The 20,782-nt window shown below is 39.6% G+C and overlaps 1 protein-coding gene across 3 annotated transcripts in view; it reads left to right on the forward strand.

Annotated features, from left to right (window-relative positions):
* The window catches only part of LOC126182312 (helicase domino), a 425,840-nt gene that overhangs the window by 104,862 nt on the left and 300,196 nt on the right, over positions 1-20,782 (forward strand). For all 3 annotated transcript variants that reach the window (XM_049924839.1, XM_049924841.1, XM_049924840.1), the window contains one exon: positions 10,875-10,984. In XM_049924839.1, coding sequence (XP_049780796.1) covers positions 10,875-10,984 — 110 coding nt within the window. The remainder of the gene's footprint in view (positions 1-10,874; positions 10,985-20,782) is intronic.

Raw genomic sequence — 20,782 nt, forward strand, 5'->3', positions numbered from 1 at the left:
AGAAAAGAGCAGCCAATAGAAACGTGTCACATGTTGCATTGATGGCAGTCTGTAGATATGTTTTATCATGACTATGAATTCAGTTTATTACAGTTATTTTAAAATCCAGATATTCGAGGATGAAAGTTAGTTTGGGGTGGCTGTATAGATATGTACAAGAGCTTGGGCTGAAAAATACAGAGTCCACCAGAAAAATGTATACACACTTTAAGGAACAAAAAGTACTACATATGTGTTTATTTTACATTTAATAATTGATCACACATGTTGTACAACCTCCAGTTTAGCACACGGTTACTTTAAATGTTCATCGTTCCCGGCTATACACATAACAGAATGACGAGCAGTCACTGCAACTACGTCAGTCAGTGTTACAGTGGAGATTGCTGCATATGTCACTGTAATCTCCTGGCGAAGCTCCTCCAGAATGCATGGCTTACATTGATAGACGTTATCTTTCACAATTGCCCACAAATAAAACTCTATAGGTGGCGATTGTGGAGGGAACTCAATGGGCCCTCTTCGTCCAATCCAGTGCCCTGGAAAATTGTCATCCAGAAAAGCTCGTACAGCTAGGTGGTAGTGTGGTGGCTCCCCATCCCTTTGGTTGAAGACCTCTTCATCAGCTCAATAAAGGCACATATACCTGGCAAAATTGATGTGCATAACATTTCCAGGTACACTTCTGCATTGACATTAGCATCAAAGAAAAAGGGTCCTACTAAGCCCTTAGATGACAGTCCACACCACACATGAACCCTTGGTAGATTGACTGCTTTATCCACATAAACATGTGAATTTTCCGGTGCCCAGTACACACTGTTACACCAATTGATTGTTCCATTACATATAAATTGTTCCTTGTCATTCCACACTACCTTTGTCACAAATTGTTTGGCGCCAGTTACCATTTTCTGATACCATTCGCAAAATTGCATTCAGCGATCAGGATCGTCGTCTTTAATCACGAGCAGTAATTGTGGAATGTAAACTTTCCACTTTGCAGCTTTTAGAGTTCTTTGTGCACTTGTACTGCTAACCCCCACTTCACGTGCACATTGTGTAGCAGGCTTCTGTGGAGAAGTAACAAACGTTTCAAACACAAGAGCTGACGAAGCAGGACTTGTAGCTGTACACAGTCTTCCTGATATTCCTTTGTGAATGTCATAAATTGTTCCTGCAATTCAAATTTGGCAATGGTGCATTTAATTGTTAGGCAGGTTGGCGGTTCTGTTTCAAACTCCAGCCTCTACTGACATTGCACTTTAACGGCGTTATCAAACTTGAGAAACCACTTCACAAACAATTTTCGTTACTCAAATGTCAATCTTACTCCAGCCATCTTCTCAATACTGAGATGAAATTTCTAACATCTGTTTAGCCAAAGACCATACTACAACACACTCATAACTCAAATCGAACAACAATATCAGTATCTCGATAGAGCCTGACAAAGAGTGTATACATTTTTCTGGTGAACTCTGTAGAATTCAGAAGCTAGCAACAACTCTGTGGTGTTACATACATCACTGCACTATGTGGCAATCAGTTATAGATGAGTTGTTGTCATTCTTTATTTTTGATGTCATTATAACAATTTGGTAGACATCTTCCTTTACAAAATAAAGTTCTCTTTTTATAATAATGGAAAATCCTTGAATGGAACAGTACATAAAATAGGAAGAGGCAACCACTCGCCTGTAACAGACTGATGTGGGCACGGGTTAGTGGAGGTTGAGGCCAGGGTTATTGCAAGTGTGTGGGCTATGCTTGGGAGACAATCCCTGCTTGTGTAGTTACGAGAAACTCATGCTGCAAGGGACCATCCAGATGTTGAAGCACTTGAATTGTGGGGCGCAATACATGAATGGTCAAGTTTGCGGTTTGCCACAGCTTAGTATTGGCCAGTCATGCAAGTAGACGGTTGGTTACTTGTGCCCACAAAATGCTGCACAGTAATTGCAGCATAGCTGATGTATAACATGCCTGCTGTCACACGTGCTCCTGTGGCTCGTCTGCGGAAAAGGTGGTGGGTGGAAATGTGGGGCAAGTCTTGCACCAGGGCCGAGCACAAGGGAATGACCCATGGGCTGCCAGGTAGTGAGCATTATTGGAATAGGAATGAACAAAGATATTCTGTAAGTTGGATGGGTGGCAGTTGGTGTATTTCAACAACTCAAGCTTTCCACTGCAGATGTGAAGTCCACAGGTAAGGAAAAGACTTTTTGACATGGAATGGCTGATAGCCATAAAAGTGGAGGTACCAATGATGGTTGGTGCAATTTATATGAACAGACATATTTAAAGGAACCATCTGAGATATTGGAATTGAAATCTAGAAAGGTGGATTGTTGTGTTGGAAGGACAAGGCAAAGCAGATTTGGGAGTAGGTTTTCTAACCACTCTCCAACCATAATCTTCCAACCCTTCCAAATATTCATTCCCTGGTAATCTTTCCCGAATTCGTCACTTGCACCTGACCTTATCTTCCTTTCCTAAATCCCTCCCTAGTGAGTCCAGTGTAGCTCCTATGGAACACACAGCTATCTGTAACCTGAAAACCAATCCAGATCTTATCATCCTTCCCACGGACAAAGACTTCATCACAGCGCTCATGAATTGAAGAGTATGTGGCCCAAGGTGTCCACCAACTGTGCAATACCTCTCCATACAGATTTTACAATCATGATCCTGATACCATCCCACAAGGCTGGGAACAATGCTCACACAGAACAAACATCTTCCTTTTTTTCACCAAAACCTGAAAACTGTTATCCGCAACCTCCCATCATACATTCAAGACACTGCTCACTTCCTTCTCCCCACCCCGCAGTTTGCATCCTTGTTGGTTCGGTGTCCTTGTACGTCAACATCTCCCATACCCATGGTCTTGTGGCCATAGAACAGTATCTTTCCTAATGTCCTTCTGGTACGAAACCTACCATCTCTTTCCAAATCCTCCTAGTCAGCAACATCCTGACCCACGATTCTTTCATTTTTGGAGGTCAATTATATATGTAAAGCTTTGTTACTGCAGTCCAGTCACAAGCATTTATTTCCCAGTCAATGGCATGGGCATGTGTGAAAACAGTTGTGCAATATATCAGCTGTGCTGCAATGACTGTGCAACATTCTATTTGGGCATGTTAGGTAACAAAATGTGTACTCACATGAATGGCTACAGCCAAAACTGTGACAGACTGTAGACTTGAACATTTGGTTGCCAAACATGCTGCACACCAAACACTAATGACGTTGACAGCTGCTTCATTATGTGGGCTATTTTGATGGTCCCTTCCAGCACAAGTTTCTATGATTTCCATCTCTCTCCATTTCTCTCTCTCCTCTCCCAACTCCCTTGTCATCTTCACCTTCACCTTCACCTTCTCTCCATTCCTCTCTTCCCTCCCCAACTGCCTCCCTTTTATGTCTAATATGTTTAACCCCCCCCCCCCCCCCCCCGAACTCCTTTCATTTTGTTATTCAGCTGCTGAATGAGCTGTTGAAAGATCCCACTACCCCCTACTTGCCTCCTGAATCTTTTCCTCCTTCCCCCCCCCCCCCCCCCCCACCTTCCCATCTCCATCAGGCCAGGAAACTGCTTTCAGTAGTTGATAATTAATAATCAGTTGTACTCTGGTTGTGGGAATGTGCCTTTGTGTTTGTACTTTTAATACAACTACCTTTTAATAGTCTTTTTATGCCTCGATGATGTTTTATTGTAGTTGTTATTATCCTTAGTGGGTACATTTGTACTTTCTGATATGAAATTTTGTTTGAAAAATGAATAACAACAGATTTGACTTACAACATGCACTCTGTCTTTCATTTAGAGACCTTCACTTTTCATTAGCAGTTAAACTATGATTTGTCCAGCAGACAAAGTGAATGCAAAGGTGCTGATACACACTGATGGCTACCATCATAAAACTAGTACACTGCTACAGTACCCAGCCTAAGGGAAGCTCAAGAAGGATCCAACCTTGACAGTCACCAGGAAAACAGTGCATGTGTTGCAGAGCTTATATCTGCCAAAGGCAGTGAAGAAGCAGCGACAGCATACCTTTATGTATTGCCCAAAATCTATAAGGAAGGAGTGCCTCTGCAGCCAATACCAGACACCATTAATTCACACAATTATCGACTGGCGAAATATGTGGTGACATTTTTGAAACCCCTTGTGGGACACTGTTGTTTTCATGTTACGAATCAACAGATTTTGTGAAGTACTTAAGGACATGCGACTATAAAGAGACGACATAACTATAAAAAGATGAATTGCTTGTGAATTTCAGTGTTACATCAACATTCTCAAAAGTATCTCTGCAAGCCTCCTCAGTGCTGCTGTCTTGACACTTGCAGCCACAAATAGTTAAACTTTTTGAAGGTACACTGACAACCATCTCTTTAAATTGCAACTGGGGGTTGTACGAACAGATGTATGGAGTGGCCATGGCCTCCTCACTGGCACCAAGGGTCACAAATATCTACATGGAACTCTTTGAGGAAGTGGCCCTTCAAATGGCTCATCAGAAACCCAATAGTTCTACCACAATGTTGACAATACTTTTGTGGTAAGGGAGGATGACACATAGGTAGTGGATGAGTTCCTGAACCACCTTAATAGCATCCATCAAAACAGTGGTTTCACTGTAGAAATAAAGGAGACTGGCTGTCTTCCTTTCTTGGACATGCTAATAAAGGAGGTGGCAGACTGCACACTTGGTCATTCATCAGATAGAAAGAAAACCACAGAGACCTGTATCTGTATGCAAAGAGCTGCCACCGTCGAGTACAGTGGCAGACAGTGCTGACCATATTGGTACATAGGGTGCATGTCATCAGTGATAAAGAAAGCCTCCCAGCTGAACTACCACAGCTAAAGAAGGTGTTCCTCAAAAATGAGTACAGCGAACTTCATATTAGTATGACATTCAAAGAGAGAAAAGATGCAGCAAACCAGGAATAGGAAGGAGGAGACGAGAGACTTGCTTTCCCTATGTACTCCGGTCCTTGTAATGTTATGTGAGCCTCACTGCCCTTTCTTTTTAACTAATTTGTGCCTGAAGTGAAGTGAAGCGTGGCTGGACAGTAGGAGGCTCTTTGGCGCACAATCCCCGCAACAGTAGTAGTTGTGAATCTTTGAGTGTGGACTCAAAAGACAATTGATTTATTTAAAAAAAGGACTGTTAATCTGTATCTTGTGCAAAGAGGACGTGTTGCTAGGCCATCGCTCAGAATGTTTTGTTACATTTAATGAAAATTGCTATTTCAGTGATAAAACCAAGTAAAGTATGTGTAATAATTGCCAAACATTTATGTATACAAATTTTCTGTAAGTGAAGAACAGAAATATCTTGTTTTTTGGAAAAAGGAGAGGAACTTCATTGTCTATCAATTGACAGAACTGTAAGTGTACAAAGTTCACTAAAATACAGGAAAGGAAATGCATTATCTACAGTTTTCATTCAATAAGTAACAACCTCTCATAATTTCTTAATTGCAGTAATTGGATTATGTTCTTGTATAATAGTATGGTGCTGAACTCCACTGACCAATTTTGATGCAGCAGGGCGTGTAGTTTGAAGGACGTTTGTGTGCCAAGCAATCTCCTTTTCTCACAAAAAAAAAAAAAAAAAAAAAAACAGATTGCTGTTTGAGCTTGCTTACTTACTTACAACAGTGGTCCCTTAGGTATGAAAAGCTATGAAAACTTGGGCTCAGACCTATCCACAATATGGCCAAGTAACTAACAGAGTCGTATTTTAAACCTTAAAGAACAATAACTTTCTCCAAATTATAATACATCACCAACTGGTGCCGAAGCTGATCATTCAAGGAGGCAGCAACCAAAATTCAGGTACCAGTTAAGACTAAAAGTAAAAATCTCAATCAAAAATCAATCTCTCTCTTTCTCTCTCCAAACACATTTATAAATACGCATATTATTAAGATAAAAGTCATTTTATAACCACTCTGAGCTAAATTTGTGAGGCTACTTGAAAAATCCGGCATAAAAACTGTCTTCCAACAACTACTGAAGATAAAATGGTGGCTTGGTTTTGTGAAACACACATTAAAATTGAATGTACCTGGAATTTACAGTTTTGTCTGCAAATGTGGCCAGCAATAAGTTGGACAAATGCTGTCCCATATTTCGAAACTCTGTGGGGAATGTGTCAAGCATGTGTGACTGGGACATACAGAGAAATTAGCAATAGCAGAGCACAGCATTGAGGAAGATCACACCTTTGAATTTCAGAGCATCAGGATTTTACACTGACTCTTGGAGCTGCATCATAAAGGCATCCATTGAAATAGGGATTCACGTGAATCTGGTCTACAAGTACGAAGGAAACCAACTGAGTGCAGCACAGAATCCTGCATTAAGAGGCAGTGCAAAGAGAGCAGGCCCAGGACTTTCGCGGAATGCTGAGGCAGGAATGTGAACACGCACCTGTTACACTCATCTCAACAATCTTACCCACTTCCCCGCCTTTGTGCCAGCCAGTATCCAGCCATCTGTATCCAGATGTAGGGGGTACTCTGCTCACACTCTGAAACATTTCAGTGCTTTAACACTACCATCCGGCTGGAAACTTGAGACCTTTTCATCAGCCTATATGCTGGGAGATTCCATTTCACACAAGCAGTTAAAATGTTTGTGAGACACTATGTAATGACAATCACAGTAACAAGTTTGTTTCTCATTTTTAAACTGAATTTATCCAAACGTTGAACTCTTGATATAAATTTCAAACCTCAGAAATGAGGAAATTGGAAGCTGGAAGTTCATCGATGACTTATTATTAGTAGATGGTATTATTAACCTATTGTACAGTATTTTTCTTTCGAGTTTGCCTTCTTAATTGCCATTGAAAACTTTTAACACTGTAGTATTTGTAATTTGTGAAAGTAGGAAACTGTTAGGTGCATTGGCTGTACATATTTGTGCTTACCTCTTGCTGTTCTTTTCCTTGTCAGTCTTACTGTATAGCTGAATATGAGGTACACTAGCTTGTGAAATATGGAGGTCAGTCAGATCAGTAAAGCACTTGCGTGCAAAAGGTGGAGGTCCTGAGTCTGAGTCTCGGTCTAGCACATAGTTTTAATGTGCAAGGAAGTCTCATATCAGTGCACACTTTGCTGCAGAATGAAAGTTTCATTCTGAACTTTCTGCCTTCATAAAACATAAAAAATGCCAAAGTTAAAAGGTACACAAGTCCTTATGACATTACATTACTGCAGTGAGTTGAAACAATAAAAAATTTTGCTCATTATCTTAAATACAATTTTTTAAAGTTAAAGTCAACCAACAACTTTTTGTTGTTGTTGTTGTGGTCTTCTGTCCTGAGACTTGTTTGATGCAGCTCTCCAAGCTATTCTATCCTGTGCAAGCGTCTTCATCTCCCAGTACCTACTGCAGCCTACATCCTTCTGAATCTGCTTAGTGTATTCATCTCTTGGTCTCCCCCTATGATTTCTACCCTCCACGCTACCCTCCAATACTAAATTGGTGATTCCTCCATGTCTCAGAACATGTCCTAGCAACTGATCCCTTCTTCTAGTCAAGTTGTGTCAGAAGCTCCTCTTCTCCCCAATTCTATTCAATACCTCCTCATTAGTTATGTGATCTACCCATCTAATCTTCAGCATTCTTCTGTAGCACCACATTTCGAAAGCTTCTATTCTCTTCTTGTCTAAGATATTTATCGTCCACGTTTCACTCCCATACATGGCTACACTCCATACAAACACTTTCAAAAACGACTTCCTGACATTTAAATCTATACTCGATGTTAACAAATTTTTCTTCTTCAGAAACACTTTCCTTGCCATTGCCAGTCTACATTTTATATCTTCTCTACTTCGACCATCATCAGTTATTTTGCTCCCCAAATAGAAAAACTCCTTTACTACTTTAAGTGTCTCATTTCCTAATCTAATTCCCTCATCACCACCCGACTTAATTCGACTACTTTCCATTATCCTCGTTTTGCTTTTGTTGATGTTCATCTTATATCCTCCTTTAAAGACACTGTCCATTCCGTTCAACTGCTCTTGCAAGTCCTTTGCTGTCTCTGACAAAATTACAATGTCATCGGCGAACCTCAAAGTTTTTATTTCTTCTCCATGGATTTTAATACCAACTCCGAACTTTTCTTTTGTTTTCTTTATTGCTTGCTCAATATACAGATTGAATAACATCGGGGATAGGCTACAACCCTGTCTCACTCCCTTCCCAACCACTGCTTCCCTTTCATACCCCTCGTCTCTCGTAACTGCCATCTGGTTTCTGTACAAATTGTAAATAGCTTTTCGCTCCCTGTATTTTACCCCTGCCACCTTTAGAATTTGAAAGAGGGTATTCCAGTCAACATTGTCAAAAGCTTTCTCTAAGTCTACAAATGCTAGAAACGTAGGTTTGCCTTTCCTTAATCTTTCTTCTAAGATAAGTCGTAGGGTCAGTATTGCCTCATGTGTTCCAACATTTCTACAGAATCCAAACTGATCTTCCCCGAGGTCGGCTTCTATCAGTTTTTCCATTCGTCTGTAAAGAATTCGCGTTAGTATTTTGCAGCTGTGACTTATTAAACTGATAGTTCGGTAATTTTCACGTCTGTCAACACCTGCTTTCGTTGGGATTGGGATTATTATATTCTTCTTGAAGTCTGAGGGTATTTCTCCTGTCTCATACATCTTGCTCACCAGATGGTAGAGTTTTGTCAGGACTGGCTCTCCCAAGGCTGTCAGTAGTTCTAATGAAATGTTGTCTAATCCCGGGGCCTTGTTTCGACTCAGGTCTTTCAGTGCTCTGTCAAACTCTTCACGCAATATCATATCTCCCATTTCATCTTCATCTACATCCTCTTCCATTTCCATAAAATTGTCCTCAAGTACATCACCCTTGTATAGACCCTCTATATACTCCTTCCACCTTTCTGCTTTCCCTTCTTTGCTTAGAACTGGGTTTCCATCAAAGCTCTTGATGTTCATGCAAGTGGTTCTCCTTTCTCCAAAGGTCTCTTTAATTTTCCTGTAGGCAGTATCTATCTTACCCCTAGTGAGATAAGCCTCTACATCCTTACATTTGCCCTCTAGCCATCCCTGCTTAGCCATTTTGCACTTCCTGTCGATCTCATTTTTGAGACGTTTGTATTCCTTTTTGCCTGTAAGTCAAACATACTATTTTTGGATCAATGGGTAAATTCACTGGAGAAAATTATAAAACTGGTGTTGTTGTTATTGTTTAGATGTCCAGTCCAAAAACTGGCTTGATGCAGCTTCCCATATTTGTATTTCTTGAGCAAACATCTCCATCTCTGCATAACTGCAACAACCTACATCTGCTCCAACTTTTTAAGTGTCCAAAATCTTTAATTTGTGCCAATCTGAAACTTTTGTCCTGATTGTAAAACTGGAAGTTAGGATATATTTTCACAGCAGGGGGAAAAAAATGTTGTGTTGTTGCAAATCACATGGTGTAAAATAAGAAAATAAGAGGACAGCCACCACACATTGTGTTACATACATGACATATTTTAGTGAAAAGTGATATTGTAAAACTATGAATGCAGAATTGCTGGCCAATGCTTACCTTTAGGAGGTAAAATTTTTAGTATTACCAGTGAAGGGGGAGTATCAGAGATGTCCATGTTATCTAGCCCGACATGATAAATAGCTCACCCCCTACCTGGGTTCCAGTGCACAGCCAGACATGTTGATAAAATTATAAAAATGTCCTCATTATGAAACCGATTAAAATTCTGTCTGGAGCAGATGTAGGTTGTTGCAGTTACGCAGAGATGGAGATGTTTGCTCAAGAAATACAAATATGGGAAGCTGCATCAAACCAGTTTTTGGACTGGAGACCTGAGCAATAACAACAACACCAGTTTTATAATTTTCTCAAGTGAATTTACCCAGTGATCCAAAAAATATTATGTTTGACTTACGCTAAAAAAACTTAATTTCATCTTGGAAGCATTTGTGGAATAAAAATGCAATTTAGTGAAGAAATAGGTGTCCATTGAGAATGATGCAACTACATGAAACATTGTGACATAAAAACAACAACAAAATAATTGTGTTTTGCATTGGTGGACCTACACCAAGATATTTTAATTGCATCAGCTCTTTTACGTGTAAGCAATGTCATGTCTGACAGTTTTGGTGCCAATTGTCTTTCCCAGTTCAACTTGTAGGATTCATTTTCTAGCTGTATTCTATACAGTAGTTTAACTGCTAAAATAAGGTTTTAGAATTAAAAATAAAAATAGTAGTGGAAATGTCATAGCAAAAAGAGATTTTCTGGGAAAACAGTATGTGGCTTATGTTGTAGCAAAATATTTTTGGGTTAAATCAGATAAATTAAATCTCATTTTTAAAAGAAACCGTGCGATTTAGAATTATATTTAGCAGTTATAATTTCGTTGGAAATTTCTCCCTTGTATGATATATTTATGGGGCCTTTTGTGTGAAAACTTACAGCTCTTATACCAGTACATCATATGAAATTTGCTCAAGGTTGCAGTAGTGTAGTATTATGGTGAGCCTCAATAGAGCTTGTGGGCTTTTCATGCTTTGAGACTTGGATGTATTGTTGGAGCTGGAAAACATGTTTCTTGTATTGCTTTGTTTTAATTTTCATTATTTTTGATAGTGTTGTGATAACTGGTAACATTATAGAACTATTTTTCAAATATTTTTGAAATGTAACATTCATAGCATCAGTTGTTTTTTGCCTCTTTAAAATTCGGGTTTTTGCATGCTTAAACCTTACAACTCATTCCAGTCATGCATCAGTGAATATAATGTTCACACAACAATGAATTTTAAAATTTTAAGACCACTCTCTCTTTACTTGTGATTAGGTGAGGAGAGTCAGTCGGAGGACGAAGCTGCAGCCAGCAGTAGTGAAGAAGGAACTGAGATTGGTTTGAAGACATTGCTGGATGAAGAGGCAGAAATGAAAGATGAGAAGGTGATGTTTTCCTTCAATTAAGAAAAAATGGTGGGAGAGGGATGCCACAAATTTAAATGTTAAAATATAAATTGTTGCAATGATAGCAGTGAAATTTGCTCTTTAGTAGTGTATGTGCTATGACAAACATTTGAGACAAGTTAAAACTTTATATTATGATGGAACTTGAATGTAGAGCCCTTGCTTTTTAAAGACAGTGCGCACTGCCAATTTCTCAACCCATGTGTTCCAACTTACTTGTCCACTCTGTGCTTTGTTTGCTGCCAAAATTCTCTTACCGGTTATACTTTATGAAGAATCTGAGTAACATTAATCTTCAGTACGCTACTGATCCGTAACCAAACCAGACATTCTGCTTGTGAACTCAGTGTTTTATGCCTGCTTGTTGCTGTCGGGATCTCCCTTAGTTGGTTACCTTTATGGCATTCATGAGTTCCATCTTTTCAAATGTAATAGAATTAGAATTATTGTTGTAAGAGTCATTATGAGGTTCAGTTAGCCTGGTCCCTACTTTGAGCTGGATATACAGAGACCATTTAACTTCTAGCCGTATAATTTCATAAGCACATTGCAATCATTCCACAACTTAATTTTCAAACTATACTCAGAGCAGAACAACAAAGTGATTGATATCTAATGGTTTAAAAAAGTTCTATCATAGTAAAAATCAACCTGAGACTGAGGCAGCAATACCTCCCGTTTAGTTTGCCATTGCCGTATTGCTCTGTGGATGTCAATTACGACTGGTAACAAGACTGTCGCATTACTATGGCTGTGAAAGTGGTATGATGATTATTGTCATCCTGGCTTCCGATACACTGCATCCATCCGTCACATGGTACATGCACATAAATAAAACATAAATCCAAACAGTAGATTATCCAATACGTTAAGAAAATAGATTTATTATAGTGGCGAACATCATTCGTTGGTTTCAAAAATGCTTGTGCAATACATCACTTAATCAAAGTGATATGTTACACTACATCATGTGACCATTTAATTCCTGCTATGGTAGAGCTACCACTTTGCCTTGCCAAGTAATACATATCCCTAAATATCAATAGTCCAGTCTGAATTATCCGACAACAGCTTGGGAGCATCTGACAAGCCTGAGACAAGTAATTTTTTTAATTTCCATGTGCTATACACAGTTGTCTTTTCCACAAAAATAAATGTGGCAATGTCTGCTGTTGTATCCTCTGGCCTATGGTACAGTGAAACTGTTTATAAATGCTCTCTTGTTTGTTATTCAGGACTCTTGAAATTGTAGTTGCATATAGTTCTTGCAGTTGTGACCCAGTGTCTCTGGAGTTTGTTTACTCATGCAACACAGTGTGCGGCTGACATTTAAAAAATAAATCATTAACTCTTCAAGTTAGAGACTAAAATAATTATGAAATGTCCTGAGCTGGTTTCAGTTTGCACCCTGCTGTAATTTTAGAATCCTGAATAACTTCAAAAAACAACAGTAAGTATTGAAATGAAGGTGAAAGTTTGTATGATATCTACATAAAACCCTCAGAACATAGTATGTTATGAACTGTCCATGAACACTGCCTTCTAAAATTTATTCTATTAATTTATTTTGCCTCATTAATGGACATTTTGTGCCAAATGAATTTATGTAGTCATTTTTGACATGTATGTAGTAAACTGATATGCTGACTTGAGGGTTTGGCACTTCATGAAAGCTTTATTGGTTATTATTAATGTACTGCACTGTTGACCAATCATCCAGTCATTACCTATCAAATATGAAATTCTTGTTCCCTTCTCACCTCGCATCGTTGCTTTTTGTGGCCTGTTAAATCTCCCTTGTGTCTCTGTAACCATCACAGACTGCAGTAAGTGTCACAGTAGGCAATGGTCTAGGATTTTGAAATAATACCCATTATGCGGCATACACATCAACAAACATTTCTCATCCTGTAGTTGACATTTACAAAGTCTTTTGTGTGTGCCTGTTGAAGTATTATATTGCTGACTCAATGTTAACCATCTAGTACAATGGTTAGCGAACGGTGGCTCACTAGCCACCTGCAGCTCTTCGCCACCTTGAGTGTGGGATTTCCACAGAGTACCATGTGTGGGAGTACATGTACAGTGCAGCTGAATTTTTGTGCTCCCTGCACAAAAGTCGGTCTTCAGCCTGGGTGAGTGGAGAGTCTATTTTGAAGATAAAGATGTGTCATTAAATGGGTATTTAGGTGAGGTTGTTACACACCCTTGGAACTCAAACCACATGCACTAACTGCCACCTGCGATGCTGTCACTACTTGTGACCATGTCTTCAAAGCAGGGGTGGATAATGCTTCCAGGTCAGGTGCATTATATCATTTTTAACGTGGTGAATGTCATTCAAAATGAAGCAGTGGAAAGAATATCTGTCCTACAGAAGAGCGTGGAACTGTTTGTTTTAGAAGAAGGTATTTCATCTAAAAACATATCATCTGTTTTTGATCAGGGTTTTGAAAGAGAAACTTTAATTTCCTTTTCAAACCTGTTGAAATATCATCAAGAAAATAACACTGATATTGACATTTGCTATTTCAGAACAAGTTATTTCGACATGAGGGAAGCTTTTCTCAACAGGTTTCATAAATTCGTAAACAGGATGACCTTATAATTTGTTAGAAAAAAACCTCTTACTGCTACTGTAGTATGATTAAATTACTCTATCTTTAACACTGATAATAGCAGTTTGAAACACAATTGCTGGATTTAAAAAAAGAAAAATATATTGTGGAGTTCGAAATCAGAACATCTTTGTGCTGTTATAAAAATGTTGGAGAAAAACGAATGTGAACTTAATTCACAGCACAAGCAGTCTGCTTTGAAAGACCTGGAGAAGAGAGACATGTTAATGTTTTAACACTTAGAATAGTATTCCTGACTTACAGAATCAGCTGAAAAAACTAGTGTCTGCTATTCTTTACTTAATCAGGTCGTCATATTTTCATGTGAATTATCATTTTCAAACATGAACCTTATCGAGAATAAATTGAGAAGTCGTCTTATTAAAGAGCACCTGGAATTGTGCCAAAAATTAGAAACGGTATCATTCAATCTTGACTTACCAAAGTTTCCAAGGAGATGCAAGGCCATTGTTCTCACTAGTGTTTGTCAGTCACCTTTATAATTTAATTTTATGATGCCTTGTAATTTAACTGCATCAGTAAATAATATCATTATTAAGGATGATATCAAATTTTATTTAATGTACCTACAGTTTAACACTTTGAGTCTCAGCCATATATGCAAATCTACTACCCTAGTGCCAGTCCATTTTTGCAGTCTGTCTTTCAGAGCCAGCCATTTTTACAGTATTTTGTCCCTTCAGCACAGATTCAGAAATAATCATAAATATGATTTTCTCAGGCAGGAATAAAGCTTATTAATTCCTCTTCAAATACAAGTCACTTATGGTGCCCTGCTTTGTAAACTTTTCATCACCCCAATCAAAACCAAAGGAACTGTTTTCAGATAAGAAAAAAAATTGTTTTTCCATGTTACAGACTCATGGCAGAGTTTATGTATTTGTGTACAGAGATCATGAATGTTAAATTTCTGCAAATGAACTTTTATTTGGAGTACCGTATTTACTCGAATCTAAGCCGCACTTTTTTTCTGGTTTTTGTAATCCAAAAAACCGCCTGCGGCTTAGAATCAAGTGCAAAGTAAGCAGAAGTTCTGAAAAATGTTGGTAGGTGCCGCCACAACTAACTTCTGCTGTTGAATATGTGTAGCGCTACACAGACATGCTTTGCAAGCACAAAGATAAATACTGGCGCCAAAACCTATGCGTCAGTAAATAAATTAAAAAAAGGTGGAAGACGAGCTTTTTTTCTCCGCCCCGAGTTTCGACCACTGCATTTTCATACATTATCCAACGAAGTAAATACAAATTCCGTATTGTTCATCTTCGAATGTAACAGCATTTCAATGGGCTACGAAAATCCGACTGGCAAGACTGGGATGTTTGTCAATATGGCCAACTCTACATTCTGAATTTTTTCCTACCTATGAGAAGAGATGGTTGCTAATAGGAACTTTTATGAATTGTGAATCACATGCAGTATTCTCTTCACCATAAGATTAATACGAATATAAACACTTTGCCATGTATTCTTTCGTGTTTACTGCTATGTCATTTAAATCCTGTCTGCCTAATAAACTACGAAACTAGTGTGCGACAACAGCAAACGCGGAAGAATATACAGACCATGTCATGTTTATATTCATATTATTCTTATGCCAAATAGTGATACAGTCAGAAATGAAGCACGGCACTTGACTAGATTTTTAAATCTAGGATGACTCTAATTTCTGTGCAGAATGTAATGTACTAAAGAGGCGTCTGCAAAGATTTTCAAACGGAGAAAAATTTTCGCTAAACTCTCGTTCAGAACATCATCTGTCATACGCAGTCTATTATTTGGTTCTTGTTGATCATTATCAAAGAAAGCAGCAGTGTAACTAACAACAAATAGCAGTCTCTTGCCATTGTTTCGCTAATGTGACGATTCTTCTTTCTCTCTCTTGCGGCGGTAGCGCGCACACAAAAGCAAGCCATGCCGCGAGCGGCGATAGGCCATAAACACTCATTATCAGAATGCGACAAACAATGCAGGACGCAGTACAGTAATGCATTTTCAGCTTGGAGTGACGTAAACACCTATAACAAAGAGAACGGCACTTATCAGATCAAAGAAAAATAAGCAATCAATTCAAACCAGACAAAGCGCGTGAAAAAGGAAGGGTACCTGTATAAATGCGGACGGAGCGCCTGACGCATAGCAATGGCTACCTGGTAAAGCTTAACTGCTAAGCTTACGACTCGAACCAAACTACTGTAGCTGTATCGTCATTCATTCGACCTAAATTGTGTCTCATATTACAATGGACCAATTTTGTTTCGATTTGAAGGTGCGGCCTAAAACTTTTCTCTCCCCTTGAATTTCGAGTCTCAAATTTCAGGTGCGGCTTAGATTCGGGAAAATTTTTTTTCCTTGATTTCAAGTCTCATTTTTCAGGTGCGGCTTAGATTCGAGTGTGGCTTAGATTCGAGTTAATACAGTAGTTCTTTTTTAATGGTATAACTGTAAACAGGGTTGCACACAAAACCCACTTTGTGTACCACACATTGGAATGAAGCATCCTTCCTTCTGGTGACTCCTCCTCCTTTCCTGACCCTCTCTGACACAGTCCCCAAGTTTTCTGTGCATTCTACTTCCCTGATGGAATGGATATTGTGTTCAATAAATGCCTCTCATCCAGTCATGAAAGTTCAGCACCACTTGAAATAGGCTGACTGTCAGTAGCACATGCTGGTGATAAGTTTTTGCAGACAGCATAAATGAACTGGCTCTTCTTCTCCCCCCCCCCCCCCCCCCCCCCCCCCACACACACACACACACACACACACACACACACACACACACACACACACACACACTTGTAAAGCACACGGACATTTGAAATTGCCATCAGGATAAGGCGGAATGACAGCTTTCTCTACCACTTGACTGAACAATGATCAAATATCCCGTAAGGCACTATATGAGCACTGCTGTTGGTGTTTTTTTTCCCCTCTTCTGTCTGCCTCTGTGTCTTGTGATAGTAGCATGCCTCTTTTGTCTTTCCATCTTAAGGCTAAAATTTTTCCCTTACAGTGGTAAATAATGTCATTTCACTGGAGAAAAGCACTAGACGAAGCTGATGACATTCCTCTCCTGCTTTTTTTGACATTGTCAACAAAATCACTACATATATCTTCAGGAGCCGTTGCCAGCACTACACTTATGAAGTATCAATCAGTGTATAGCATGGTGACCCTTACCTGTTAAATTATCAAGCTGTCTCAACACCACATTGTTCACAAAATTGCATATACAGTTTTATGCCATGGCTTCTGTGGCATACATTGCTGGAAACTCAGGTGCCATTTGGAAATATTCCTTCATCAGTTGATAATATTACCACTAAATGGAGACATCCCTTATGAATTGTAATATCACCAATCAGTTGATATCATCCATTTTTGCACCACTGTCTTATGTCTTACACTGACTGCAGTTTGAATGTGGATCAAACCCTGGATCACCTTTAGCTTTCATTTGATTGTTTTCATTCAAATGAAAGATTGAAAGTATTAGAAGGAATCTGTTTCTACTAATTTTGTTCAGACAGAAACTGCATGACACAAGTGTATTTGTGCTCCATTGATCTGCTAGTCGAGGCCACTCACTGAAACTTATTTGCAAACTGATGGCAGTAAATTTCCTAATGTCATCCAGGGTAACTGTCTCCATGCTGCTAGCCTGCTTCTTGACAGTAATCGATTCAGGCATCACTTCTGTATTATTTGTTACCTGGCATACACGTCGATCAGCCAGAACATTATACCACTGATCTATTATCAATAGCAGTGTCACCTGGCGAGGAATGATTGCTAGTCAAATAGAGAGGTGGTGCATGTAGTATTAGTGAGCGTGCTGTCTATATGTAGGATAGGGAAGGCACATGATCTATCTGAGTTTGACTGAGGGCAGATTGTGATGGCCTGGTTGGACGCTTGGTAAGAGCATTTTGGAAACTGCACAAGGTGTTGGGTGTTTGAGGAGTGCTGTGGCAAGTTTTATCAGCATGTGGTGAAAACACATCCTGACGTCATGGGGTTGGGTGGCCACCCCTCGTTGCAGATGTCGGGCAGACTGATAAAACAGGACAGATGGCAAACTGGCAGAACTAACATCAAACTTTAATGATGAGCACAGAGTACAAGCGTGTCTGAACACGCAGTGACCAAACACTCCTAACGATGGCCCTCCACAGCCGACAACCTATGCATGTACCAATGTTAACACCACAACATCAGCACCTACAACTGAAATGGGCACGTGACCATTGGCACTGGATGTTGGTGCAGTGGCAGAGCGTTGCGTAGTCTGATGAATCCCGATACCTTCTTCATATGCCGATGGGAGAGAGTGAATCCAACATCTTCCTGGGGAACAGCTCTTTGCCACTTGTACTGCAGCATGGAAACAAGCTGGCGGTGACTCCATTATGCTGTGGGGAACATTGACGTGGGCATCTACGGGTCCAGTGGAGATTGTATAAGGCACGATGATGGCCATGGAGTATTGTACACTGGATGATGGCAAAGGAGTATGTACACTGGTTGCAGACCACGTACACTTCTTCGTGGTGATCATGTTTCCTGATGGTAGTGACATTTTTCAGAAAGGTGATGTGTCATGTCACAAGGCCAAGAGTGTGATGGAATGGTTTGAGGAACAGAGTGATGGGTTCCAGTTGATGTGCTGGCTCCCTAACTCGCCAGATCTGAACCCAATTGAATGCTTCTCGGACGTGATTGAACGTGGTGTGAGATGTTGCTCCTCCTCCCTGGAATTTACACAAATTAAGTGACTTGTGTGTTCAGATGTGATGCCAACTCCCTCCAGCAACCTACCTGGGCTCCATGCTTCCATACCACGATGTATGACCACTGTTATCTGTGCCAAAGGTGGACATACCAGCTGTTAGGTAGGTGGTCATAATGTTCTGGCTGATCAGTGTAGGTTTGTTTGCTCTTTCAGTTGAGCAAGTAACTCATTGTCCAGAAAACCCTACCACTTTTAAAGTTTTTTTCGGTACTTATATTTCCACTCGCACCAGTATAAATTGGAGTAGTATTTGGGACATCATCTGTGTCATCCCATTCGTCATTTACCTGCACTGACTGTCTTGTAAATTTTCTTTTGCTTCCGCTTGACATCTGTGAATGCTTCAGAAATTCTGAGGGTCCTGCAGCAGCAACTGGCATCATGCTTTTACTGCCAGTGCTCTATTCGGAAATAATATGTATATGTTGAAAGAATATGAACAACATTTAGCGTAAGTGTAAAGAAATAAGAAAAGAAAATATCACAATAAATTATTTCATCTGAGAAGTTGTGCAAGAAATGTGTGTGAAAAGTATAGAAAATTACAACAAAATTACCTGATCCTGATTCAGCGTAAGTGGGATCTTCATCCATACCATGGTCATGGAAAATACCGCTCAGATTATGTTTCGATTCTTCAAGAATGCAGAGAATCACACCACCACTCACTGGGCTATCACTTGACATGTTGATTCAAATAAGAAGATGCTTATACTGGTGTCTCACAGTCGACTGCCACATAACGATTGTTTTGCAAAGCCGAAAGCTATATTTATGCACATCCAAGTGGCAGAAATGCATACTGAAAGTGTTTGTCTCCCTTCTGAGAACTGCTGGACCTGTGGTATTACATGTAGGAACTAGGACTTGATTGAGGAGGGTCAGCTGCAATATTATGAGCGTGGCAGTTTTCATGAAGGGACAGCAAATGTAATATTAAAGGTGCGGCCTTCTTCACACCATTGACTGCAACGTAATATTATGAGGATGGCGCACTAAGTGTTAAGTGAAACATGAAACCTTACTTAAAATTTGTAGAGTTAATTTTGGGGATCGTCATGGAGTGAAAGAAGATGTAGTGTTTGGTATTGAGAAAGGAGTGTTAAAATGCTTTGGACAAATAGAGAGGATGAACAAAAGAATATAGACGAAACAAGTACACAAGACGAGTGTGGATGGGAGAGCTGCAAGGGGTTTACCTCAGTAAACTTACCTGTCAGGTTAAGGATGTTTTTAACAAAACCAGGGTGTATACGACCCGGGACAACCGGGAAATCCGGGAAAAACCCGGGAATTTTTTCATCCGGGAGAAAACCGGGAAAAACCCGGGAATTTTTCGGAATTACGGGAATTTTTCATTGCTTTAGTTTTCAGTTAAATTTTCGTAATTTTTACTGCAGAATTGATTCTCTAGCAAAGAATGTTATTGTTTCCTGCTACTGGAGAACGATACTGCAGCAATATAGTATGAACGAGAAGGAAAAAAATAAATCTTTAGTGGCAAACGAAAAGTGCAATTTACAACAACAAAACACCGTGCACGCACAAGCGTGTGCAAATAGCAAAAATATGTCAAAGGCCGTAGGGCACAGACTGTAATTCTTCGTAACAATAAACTGATTGCTATGAGCATGACGTCACAACTGTTCACATTAGGTTCGTTTGACCAGTTGCCAGCGGTCTGTTGCGCATGCGCATTTGATCGCGTATAAGCAGTACCTTCTCCCGTCTCCCGCAACTTGAAGTTTGGCTGTTACCTGTATCGGTAGTAGCAGCAAGCAGCCAGATGCAAACGAGAAAATTTTTTCTCGCGTGCCATAGCTGCCAGATTCGCGCTTTCACAGAGTTGTAGTGGTGAAGGGGTTAGTCTCCACGTAACCCGTGTTTACATTAAGTGATTTCGCTGCTTCTCTTCGTGTACAGCTCTCACGTCAAATGAAAACAAAACGGATTTCTGTGGCCGGGAGCTATCAACTGAATTAAAATACATTCACATAATTACGGAGGGCAAAAATATATTATTAATTTCAATTTTTCTGATTTTATTTTATTTCCAAGATAGGAGCAGTCAAGCATTAATCGCCTTGCAGAACAATGAAGTTATTTTTGCAAGTTTACTAAAGAAATTTGGCTTTATTAATCTTTCCGCTGAAGAAATCATTTTATTTGAAACAAAGTGTTTTATTCTACAGTATTGGCTAGTTCCAACTGTTCGCTGAATTTCAAGTGCAGTTTCAAGTGCACGTTATCATCTTCTGCCATGTATGGCATTATGCCACAATAAAGAACCAAAAATGAGATCGTAGAGTACTGGTACTCCAAGAAAATTTACATCCCAAAAACC

Source organism: Schistocerca cancellata, chromosome 1 (genome assembly GCF_023864275.1).
Source record: "Schistocerca cancellata isolate TAMUIC-IGC-003103 chromosome 1, iqSchCanc2.1, whole genome shotgun sequence".
In the NCBI taxonomy this organism is placed as follows: domain Eukaryota; kingdom Metazoa; phylum Arthropoda; class Insecta; order Orthoptera; family Acrididae; genus Schistocerca; species Schistocerca cancellata.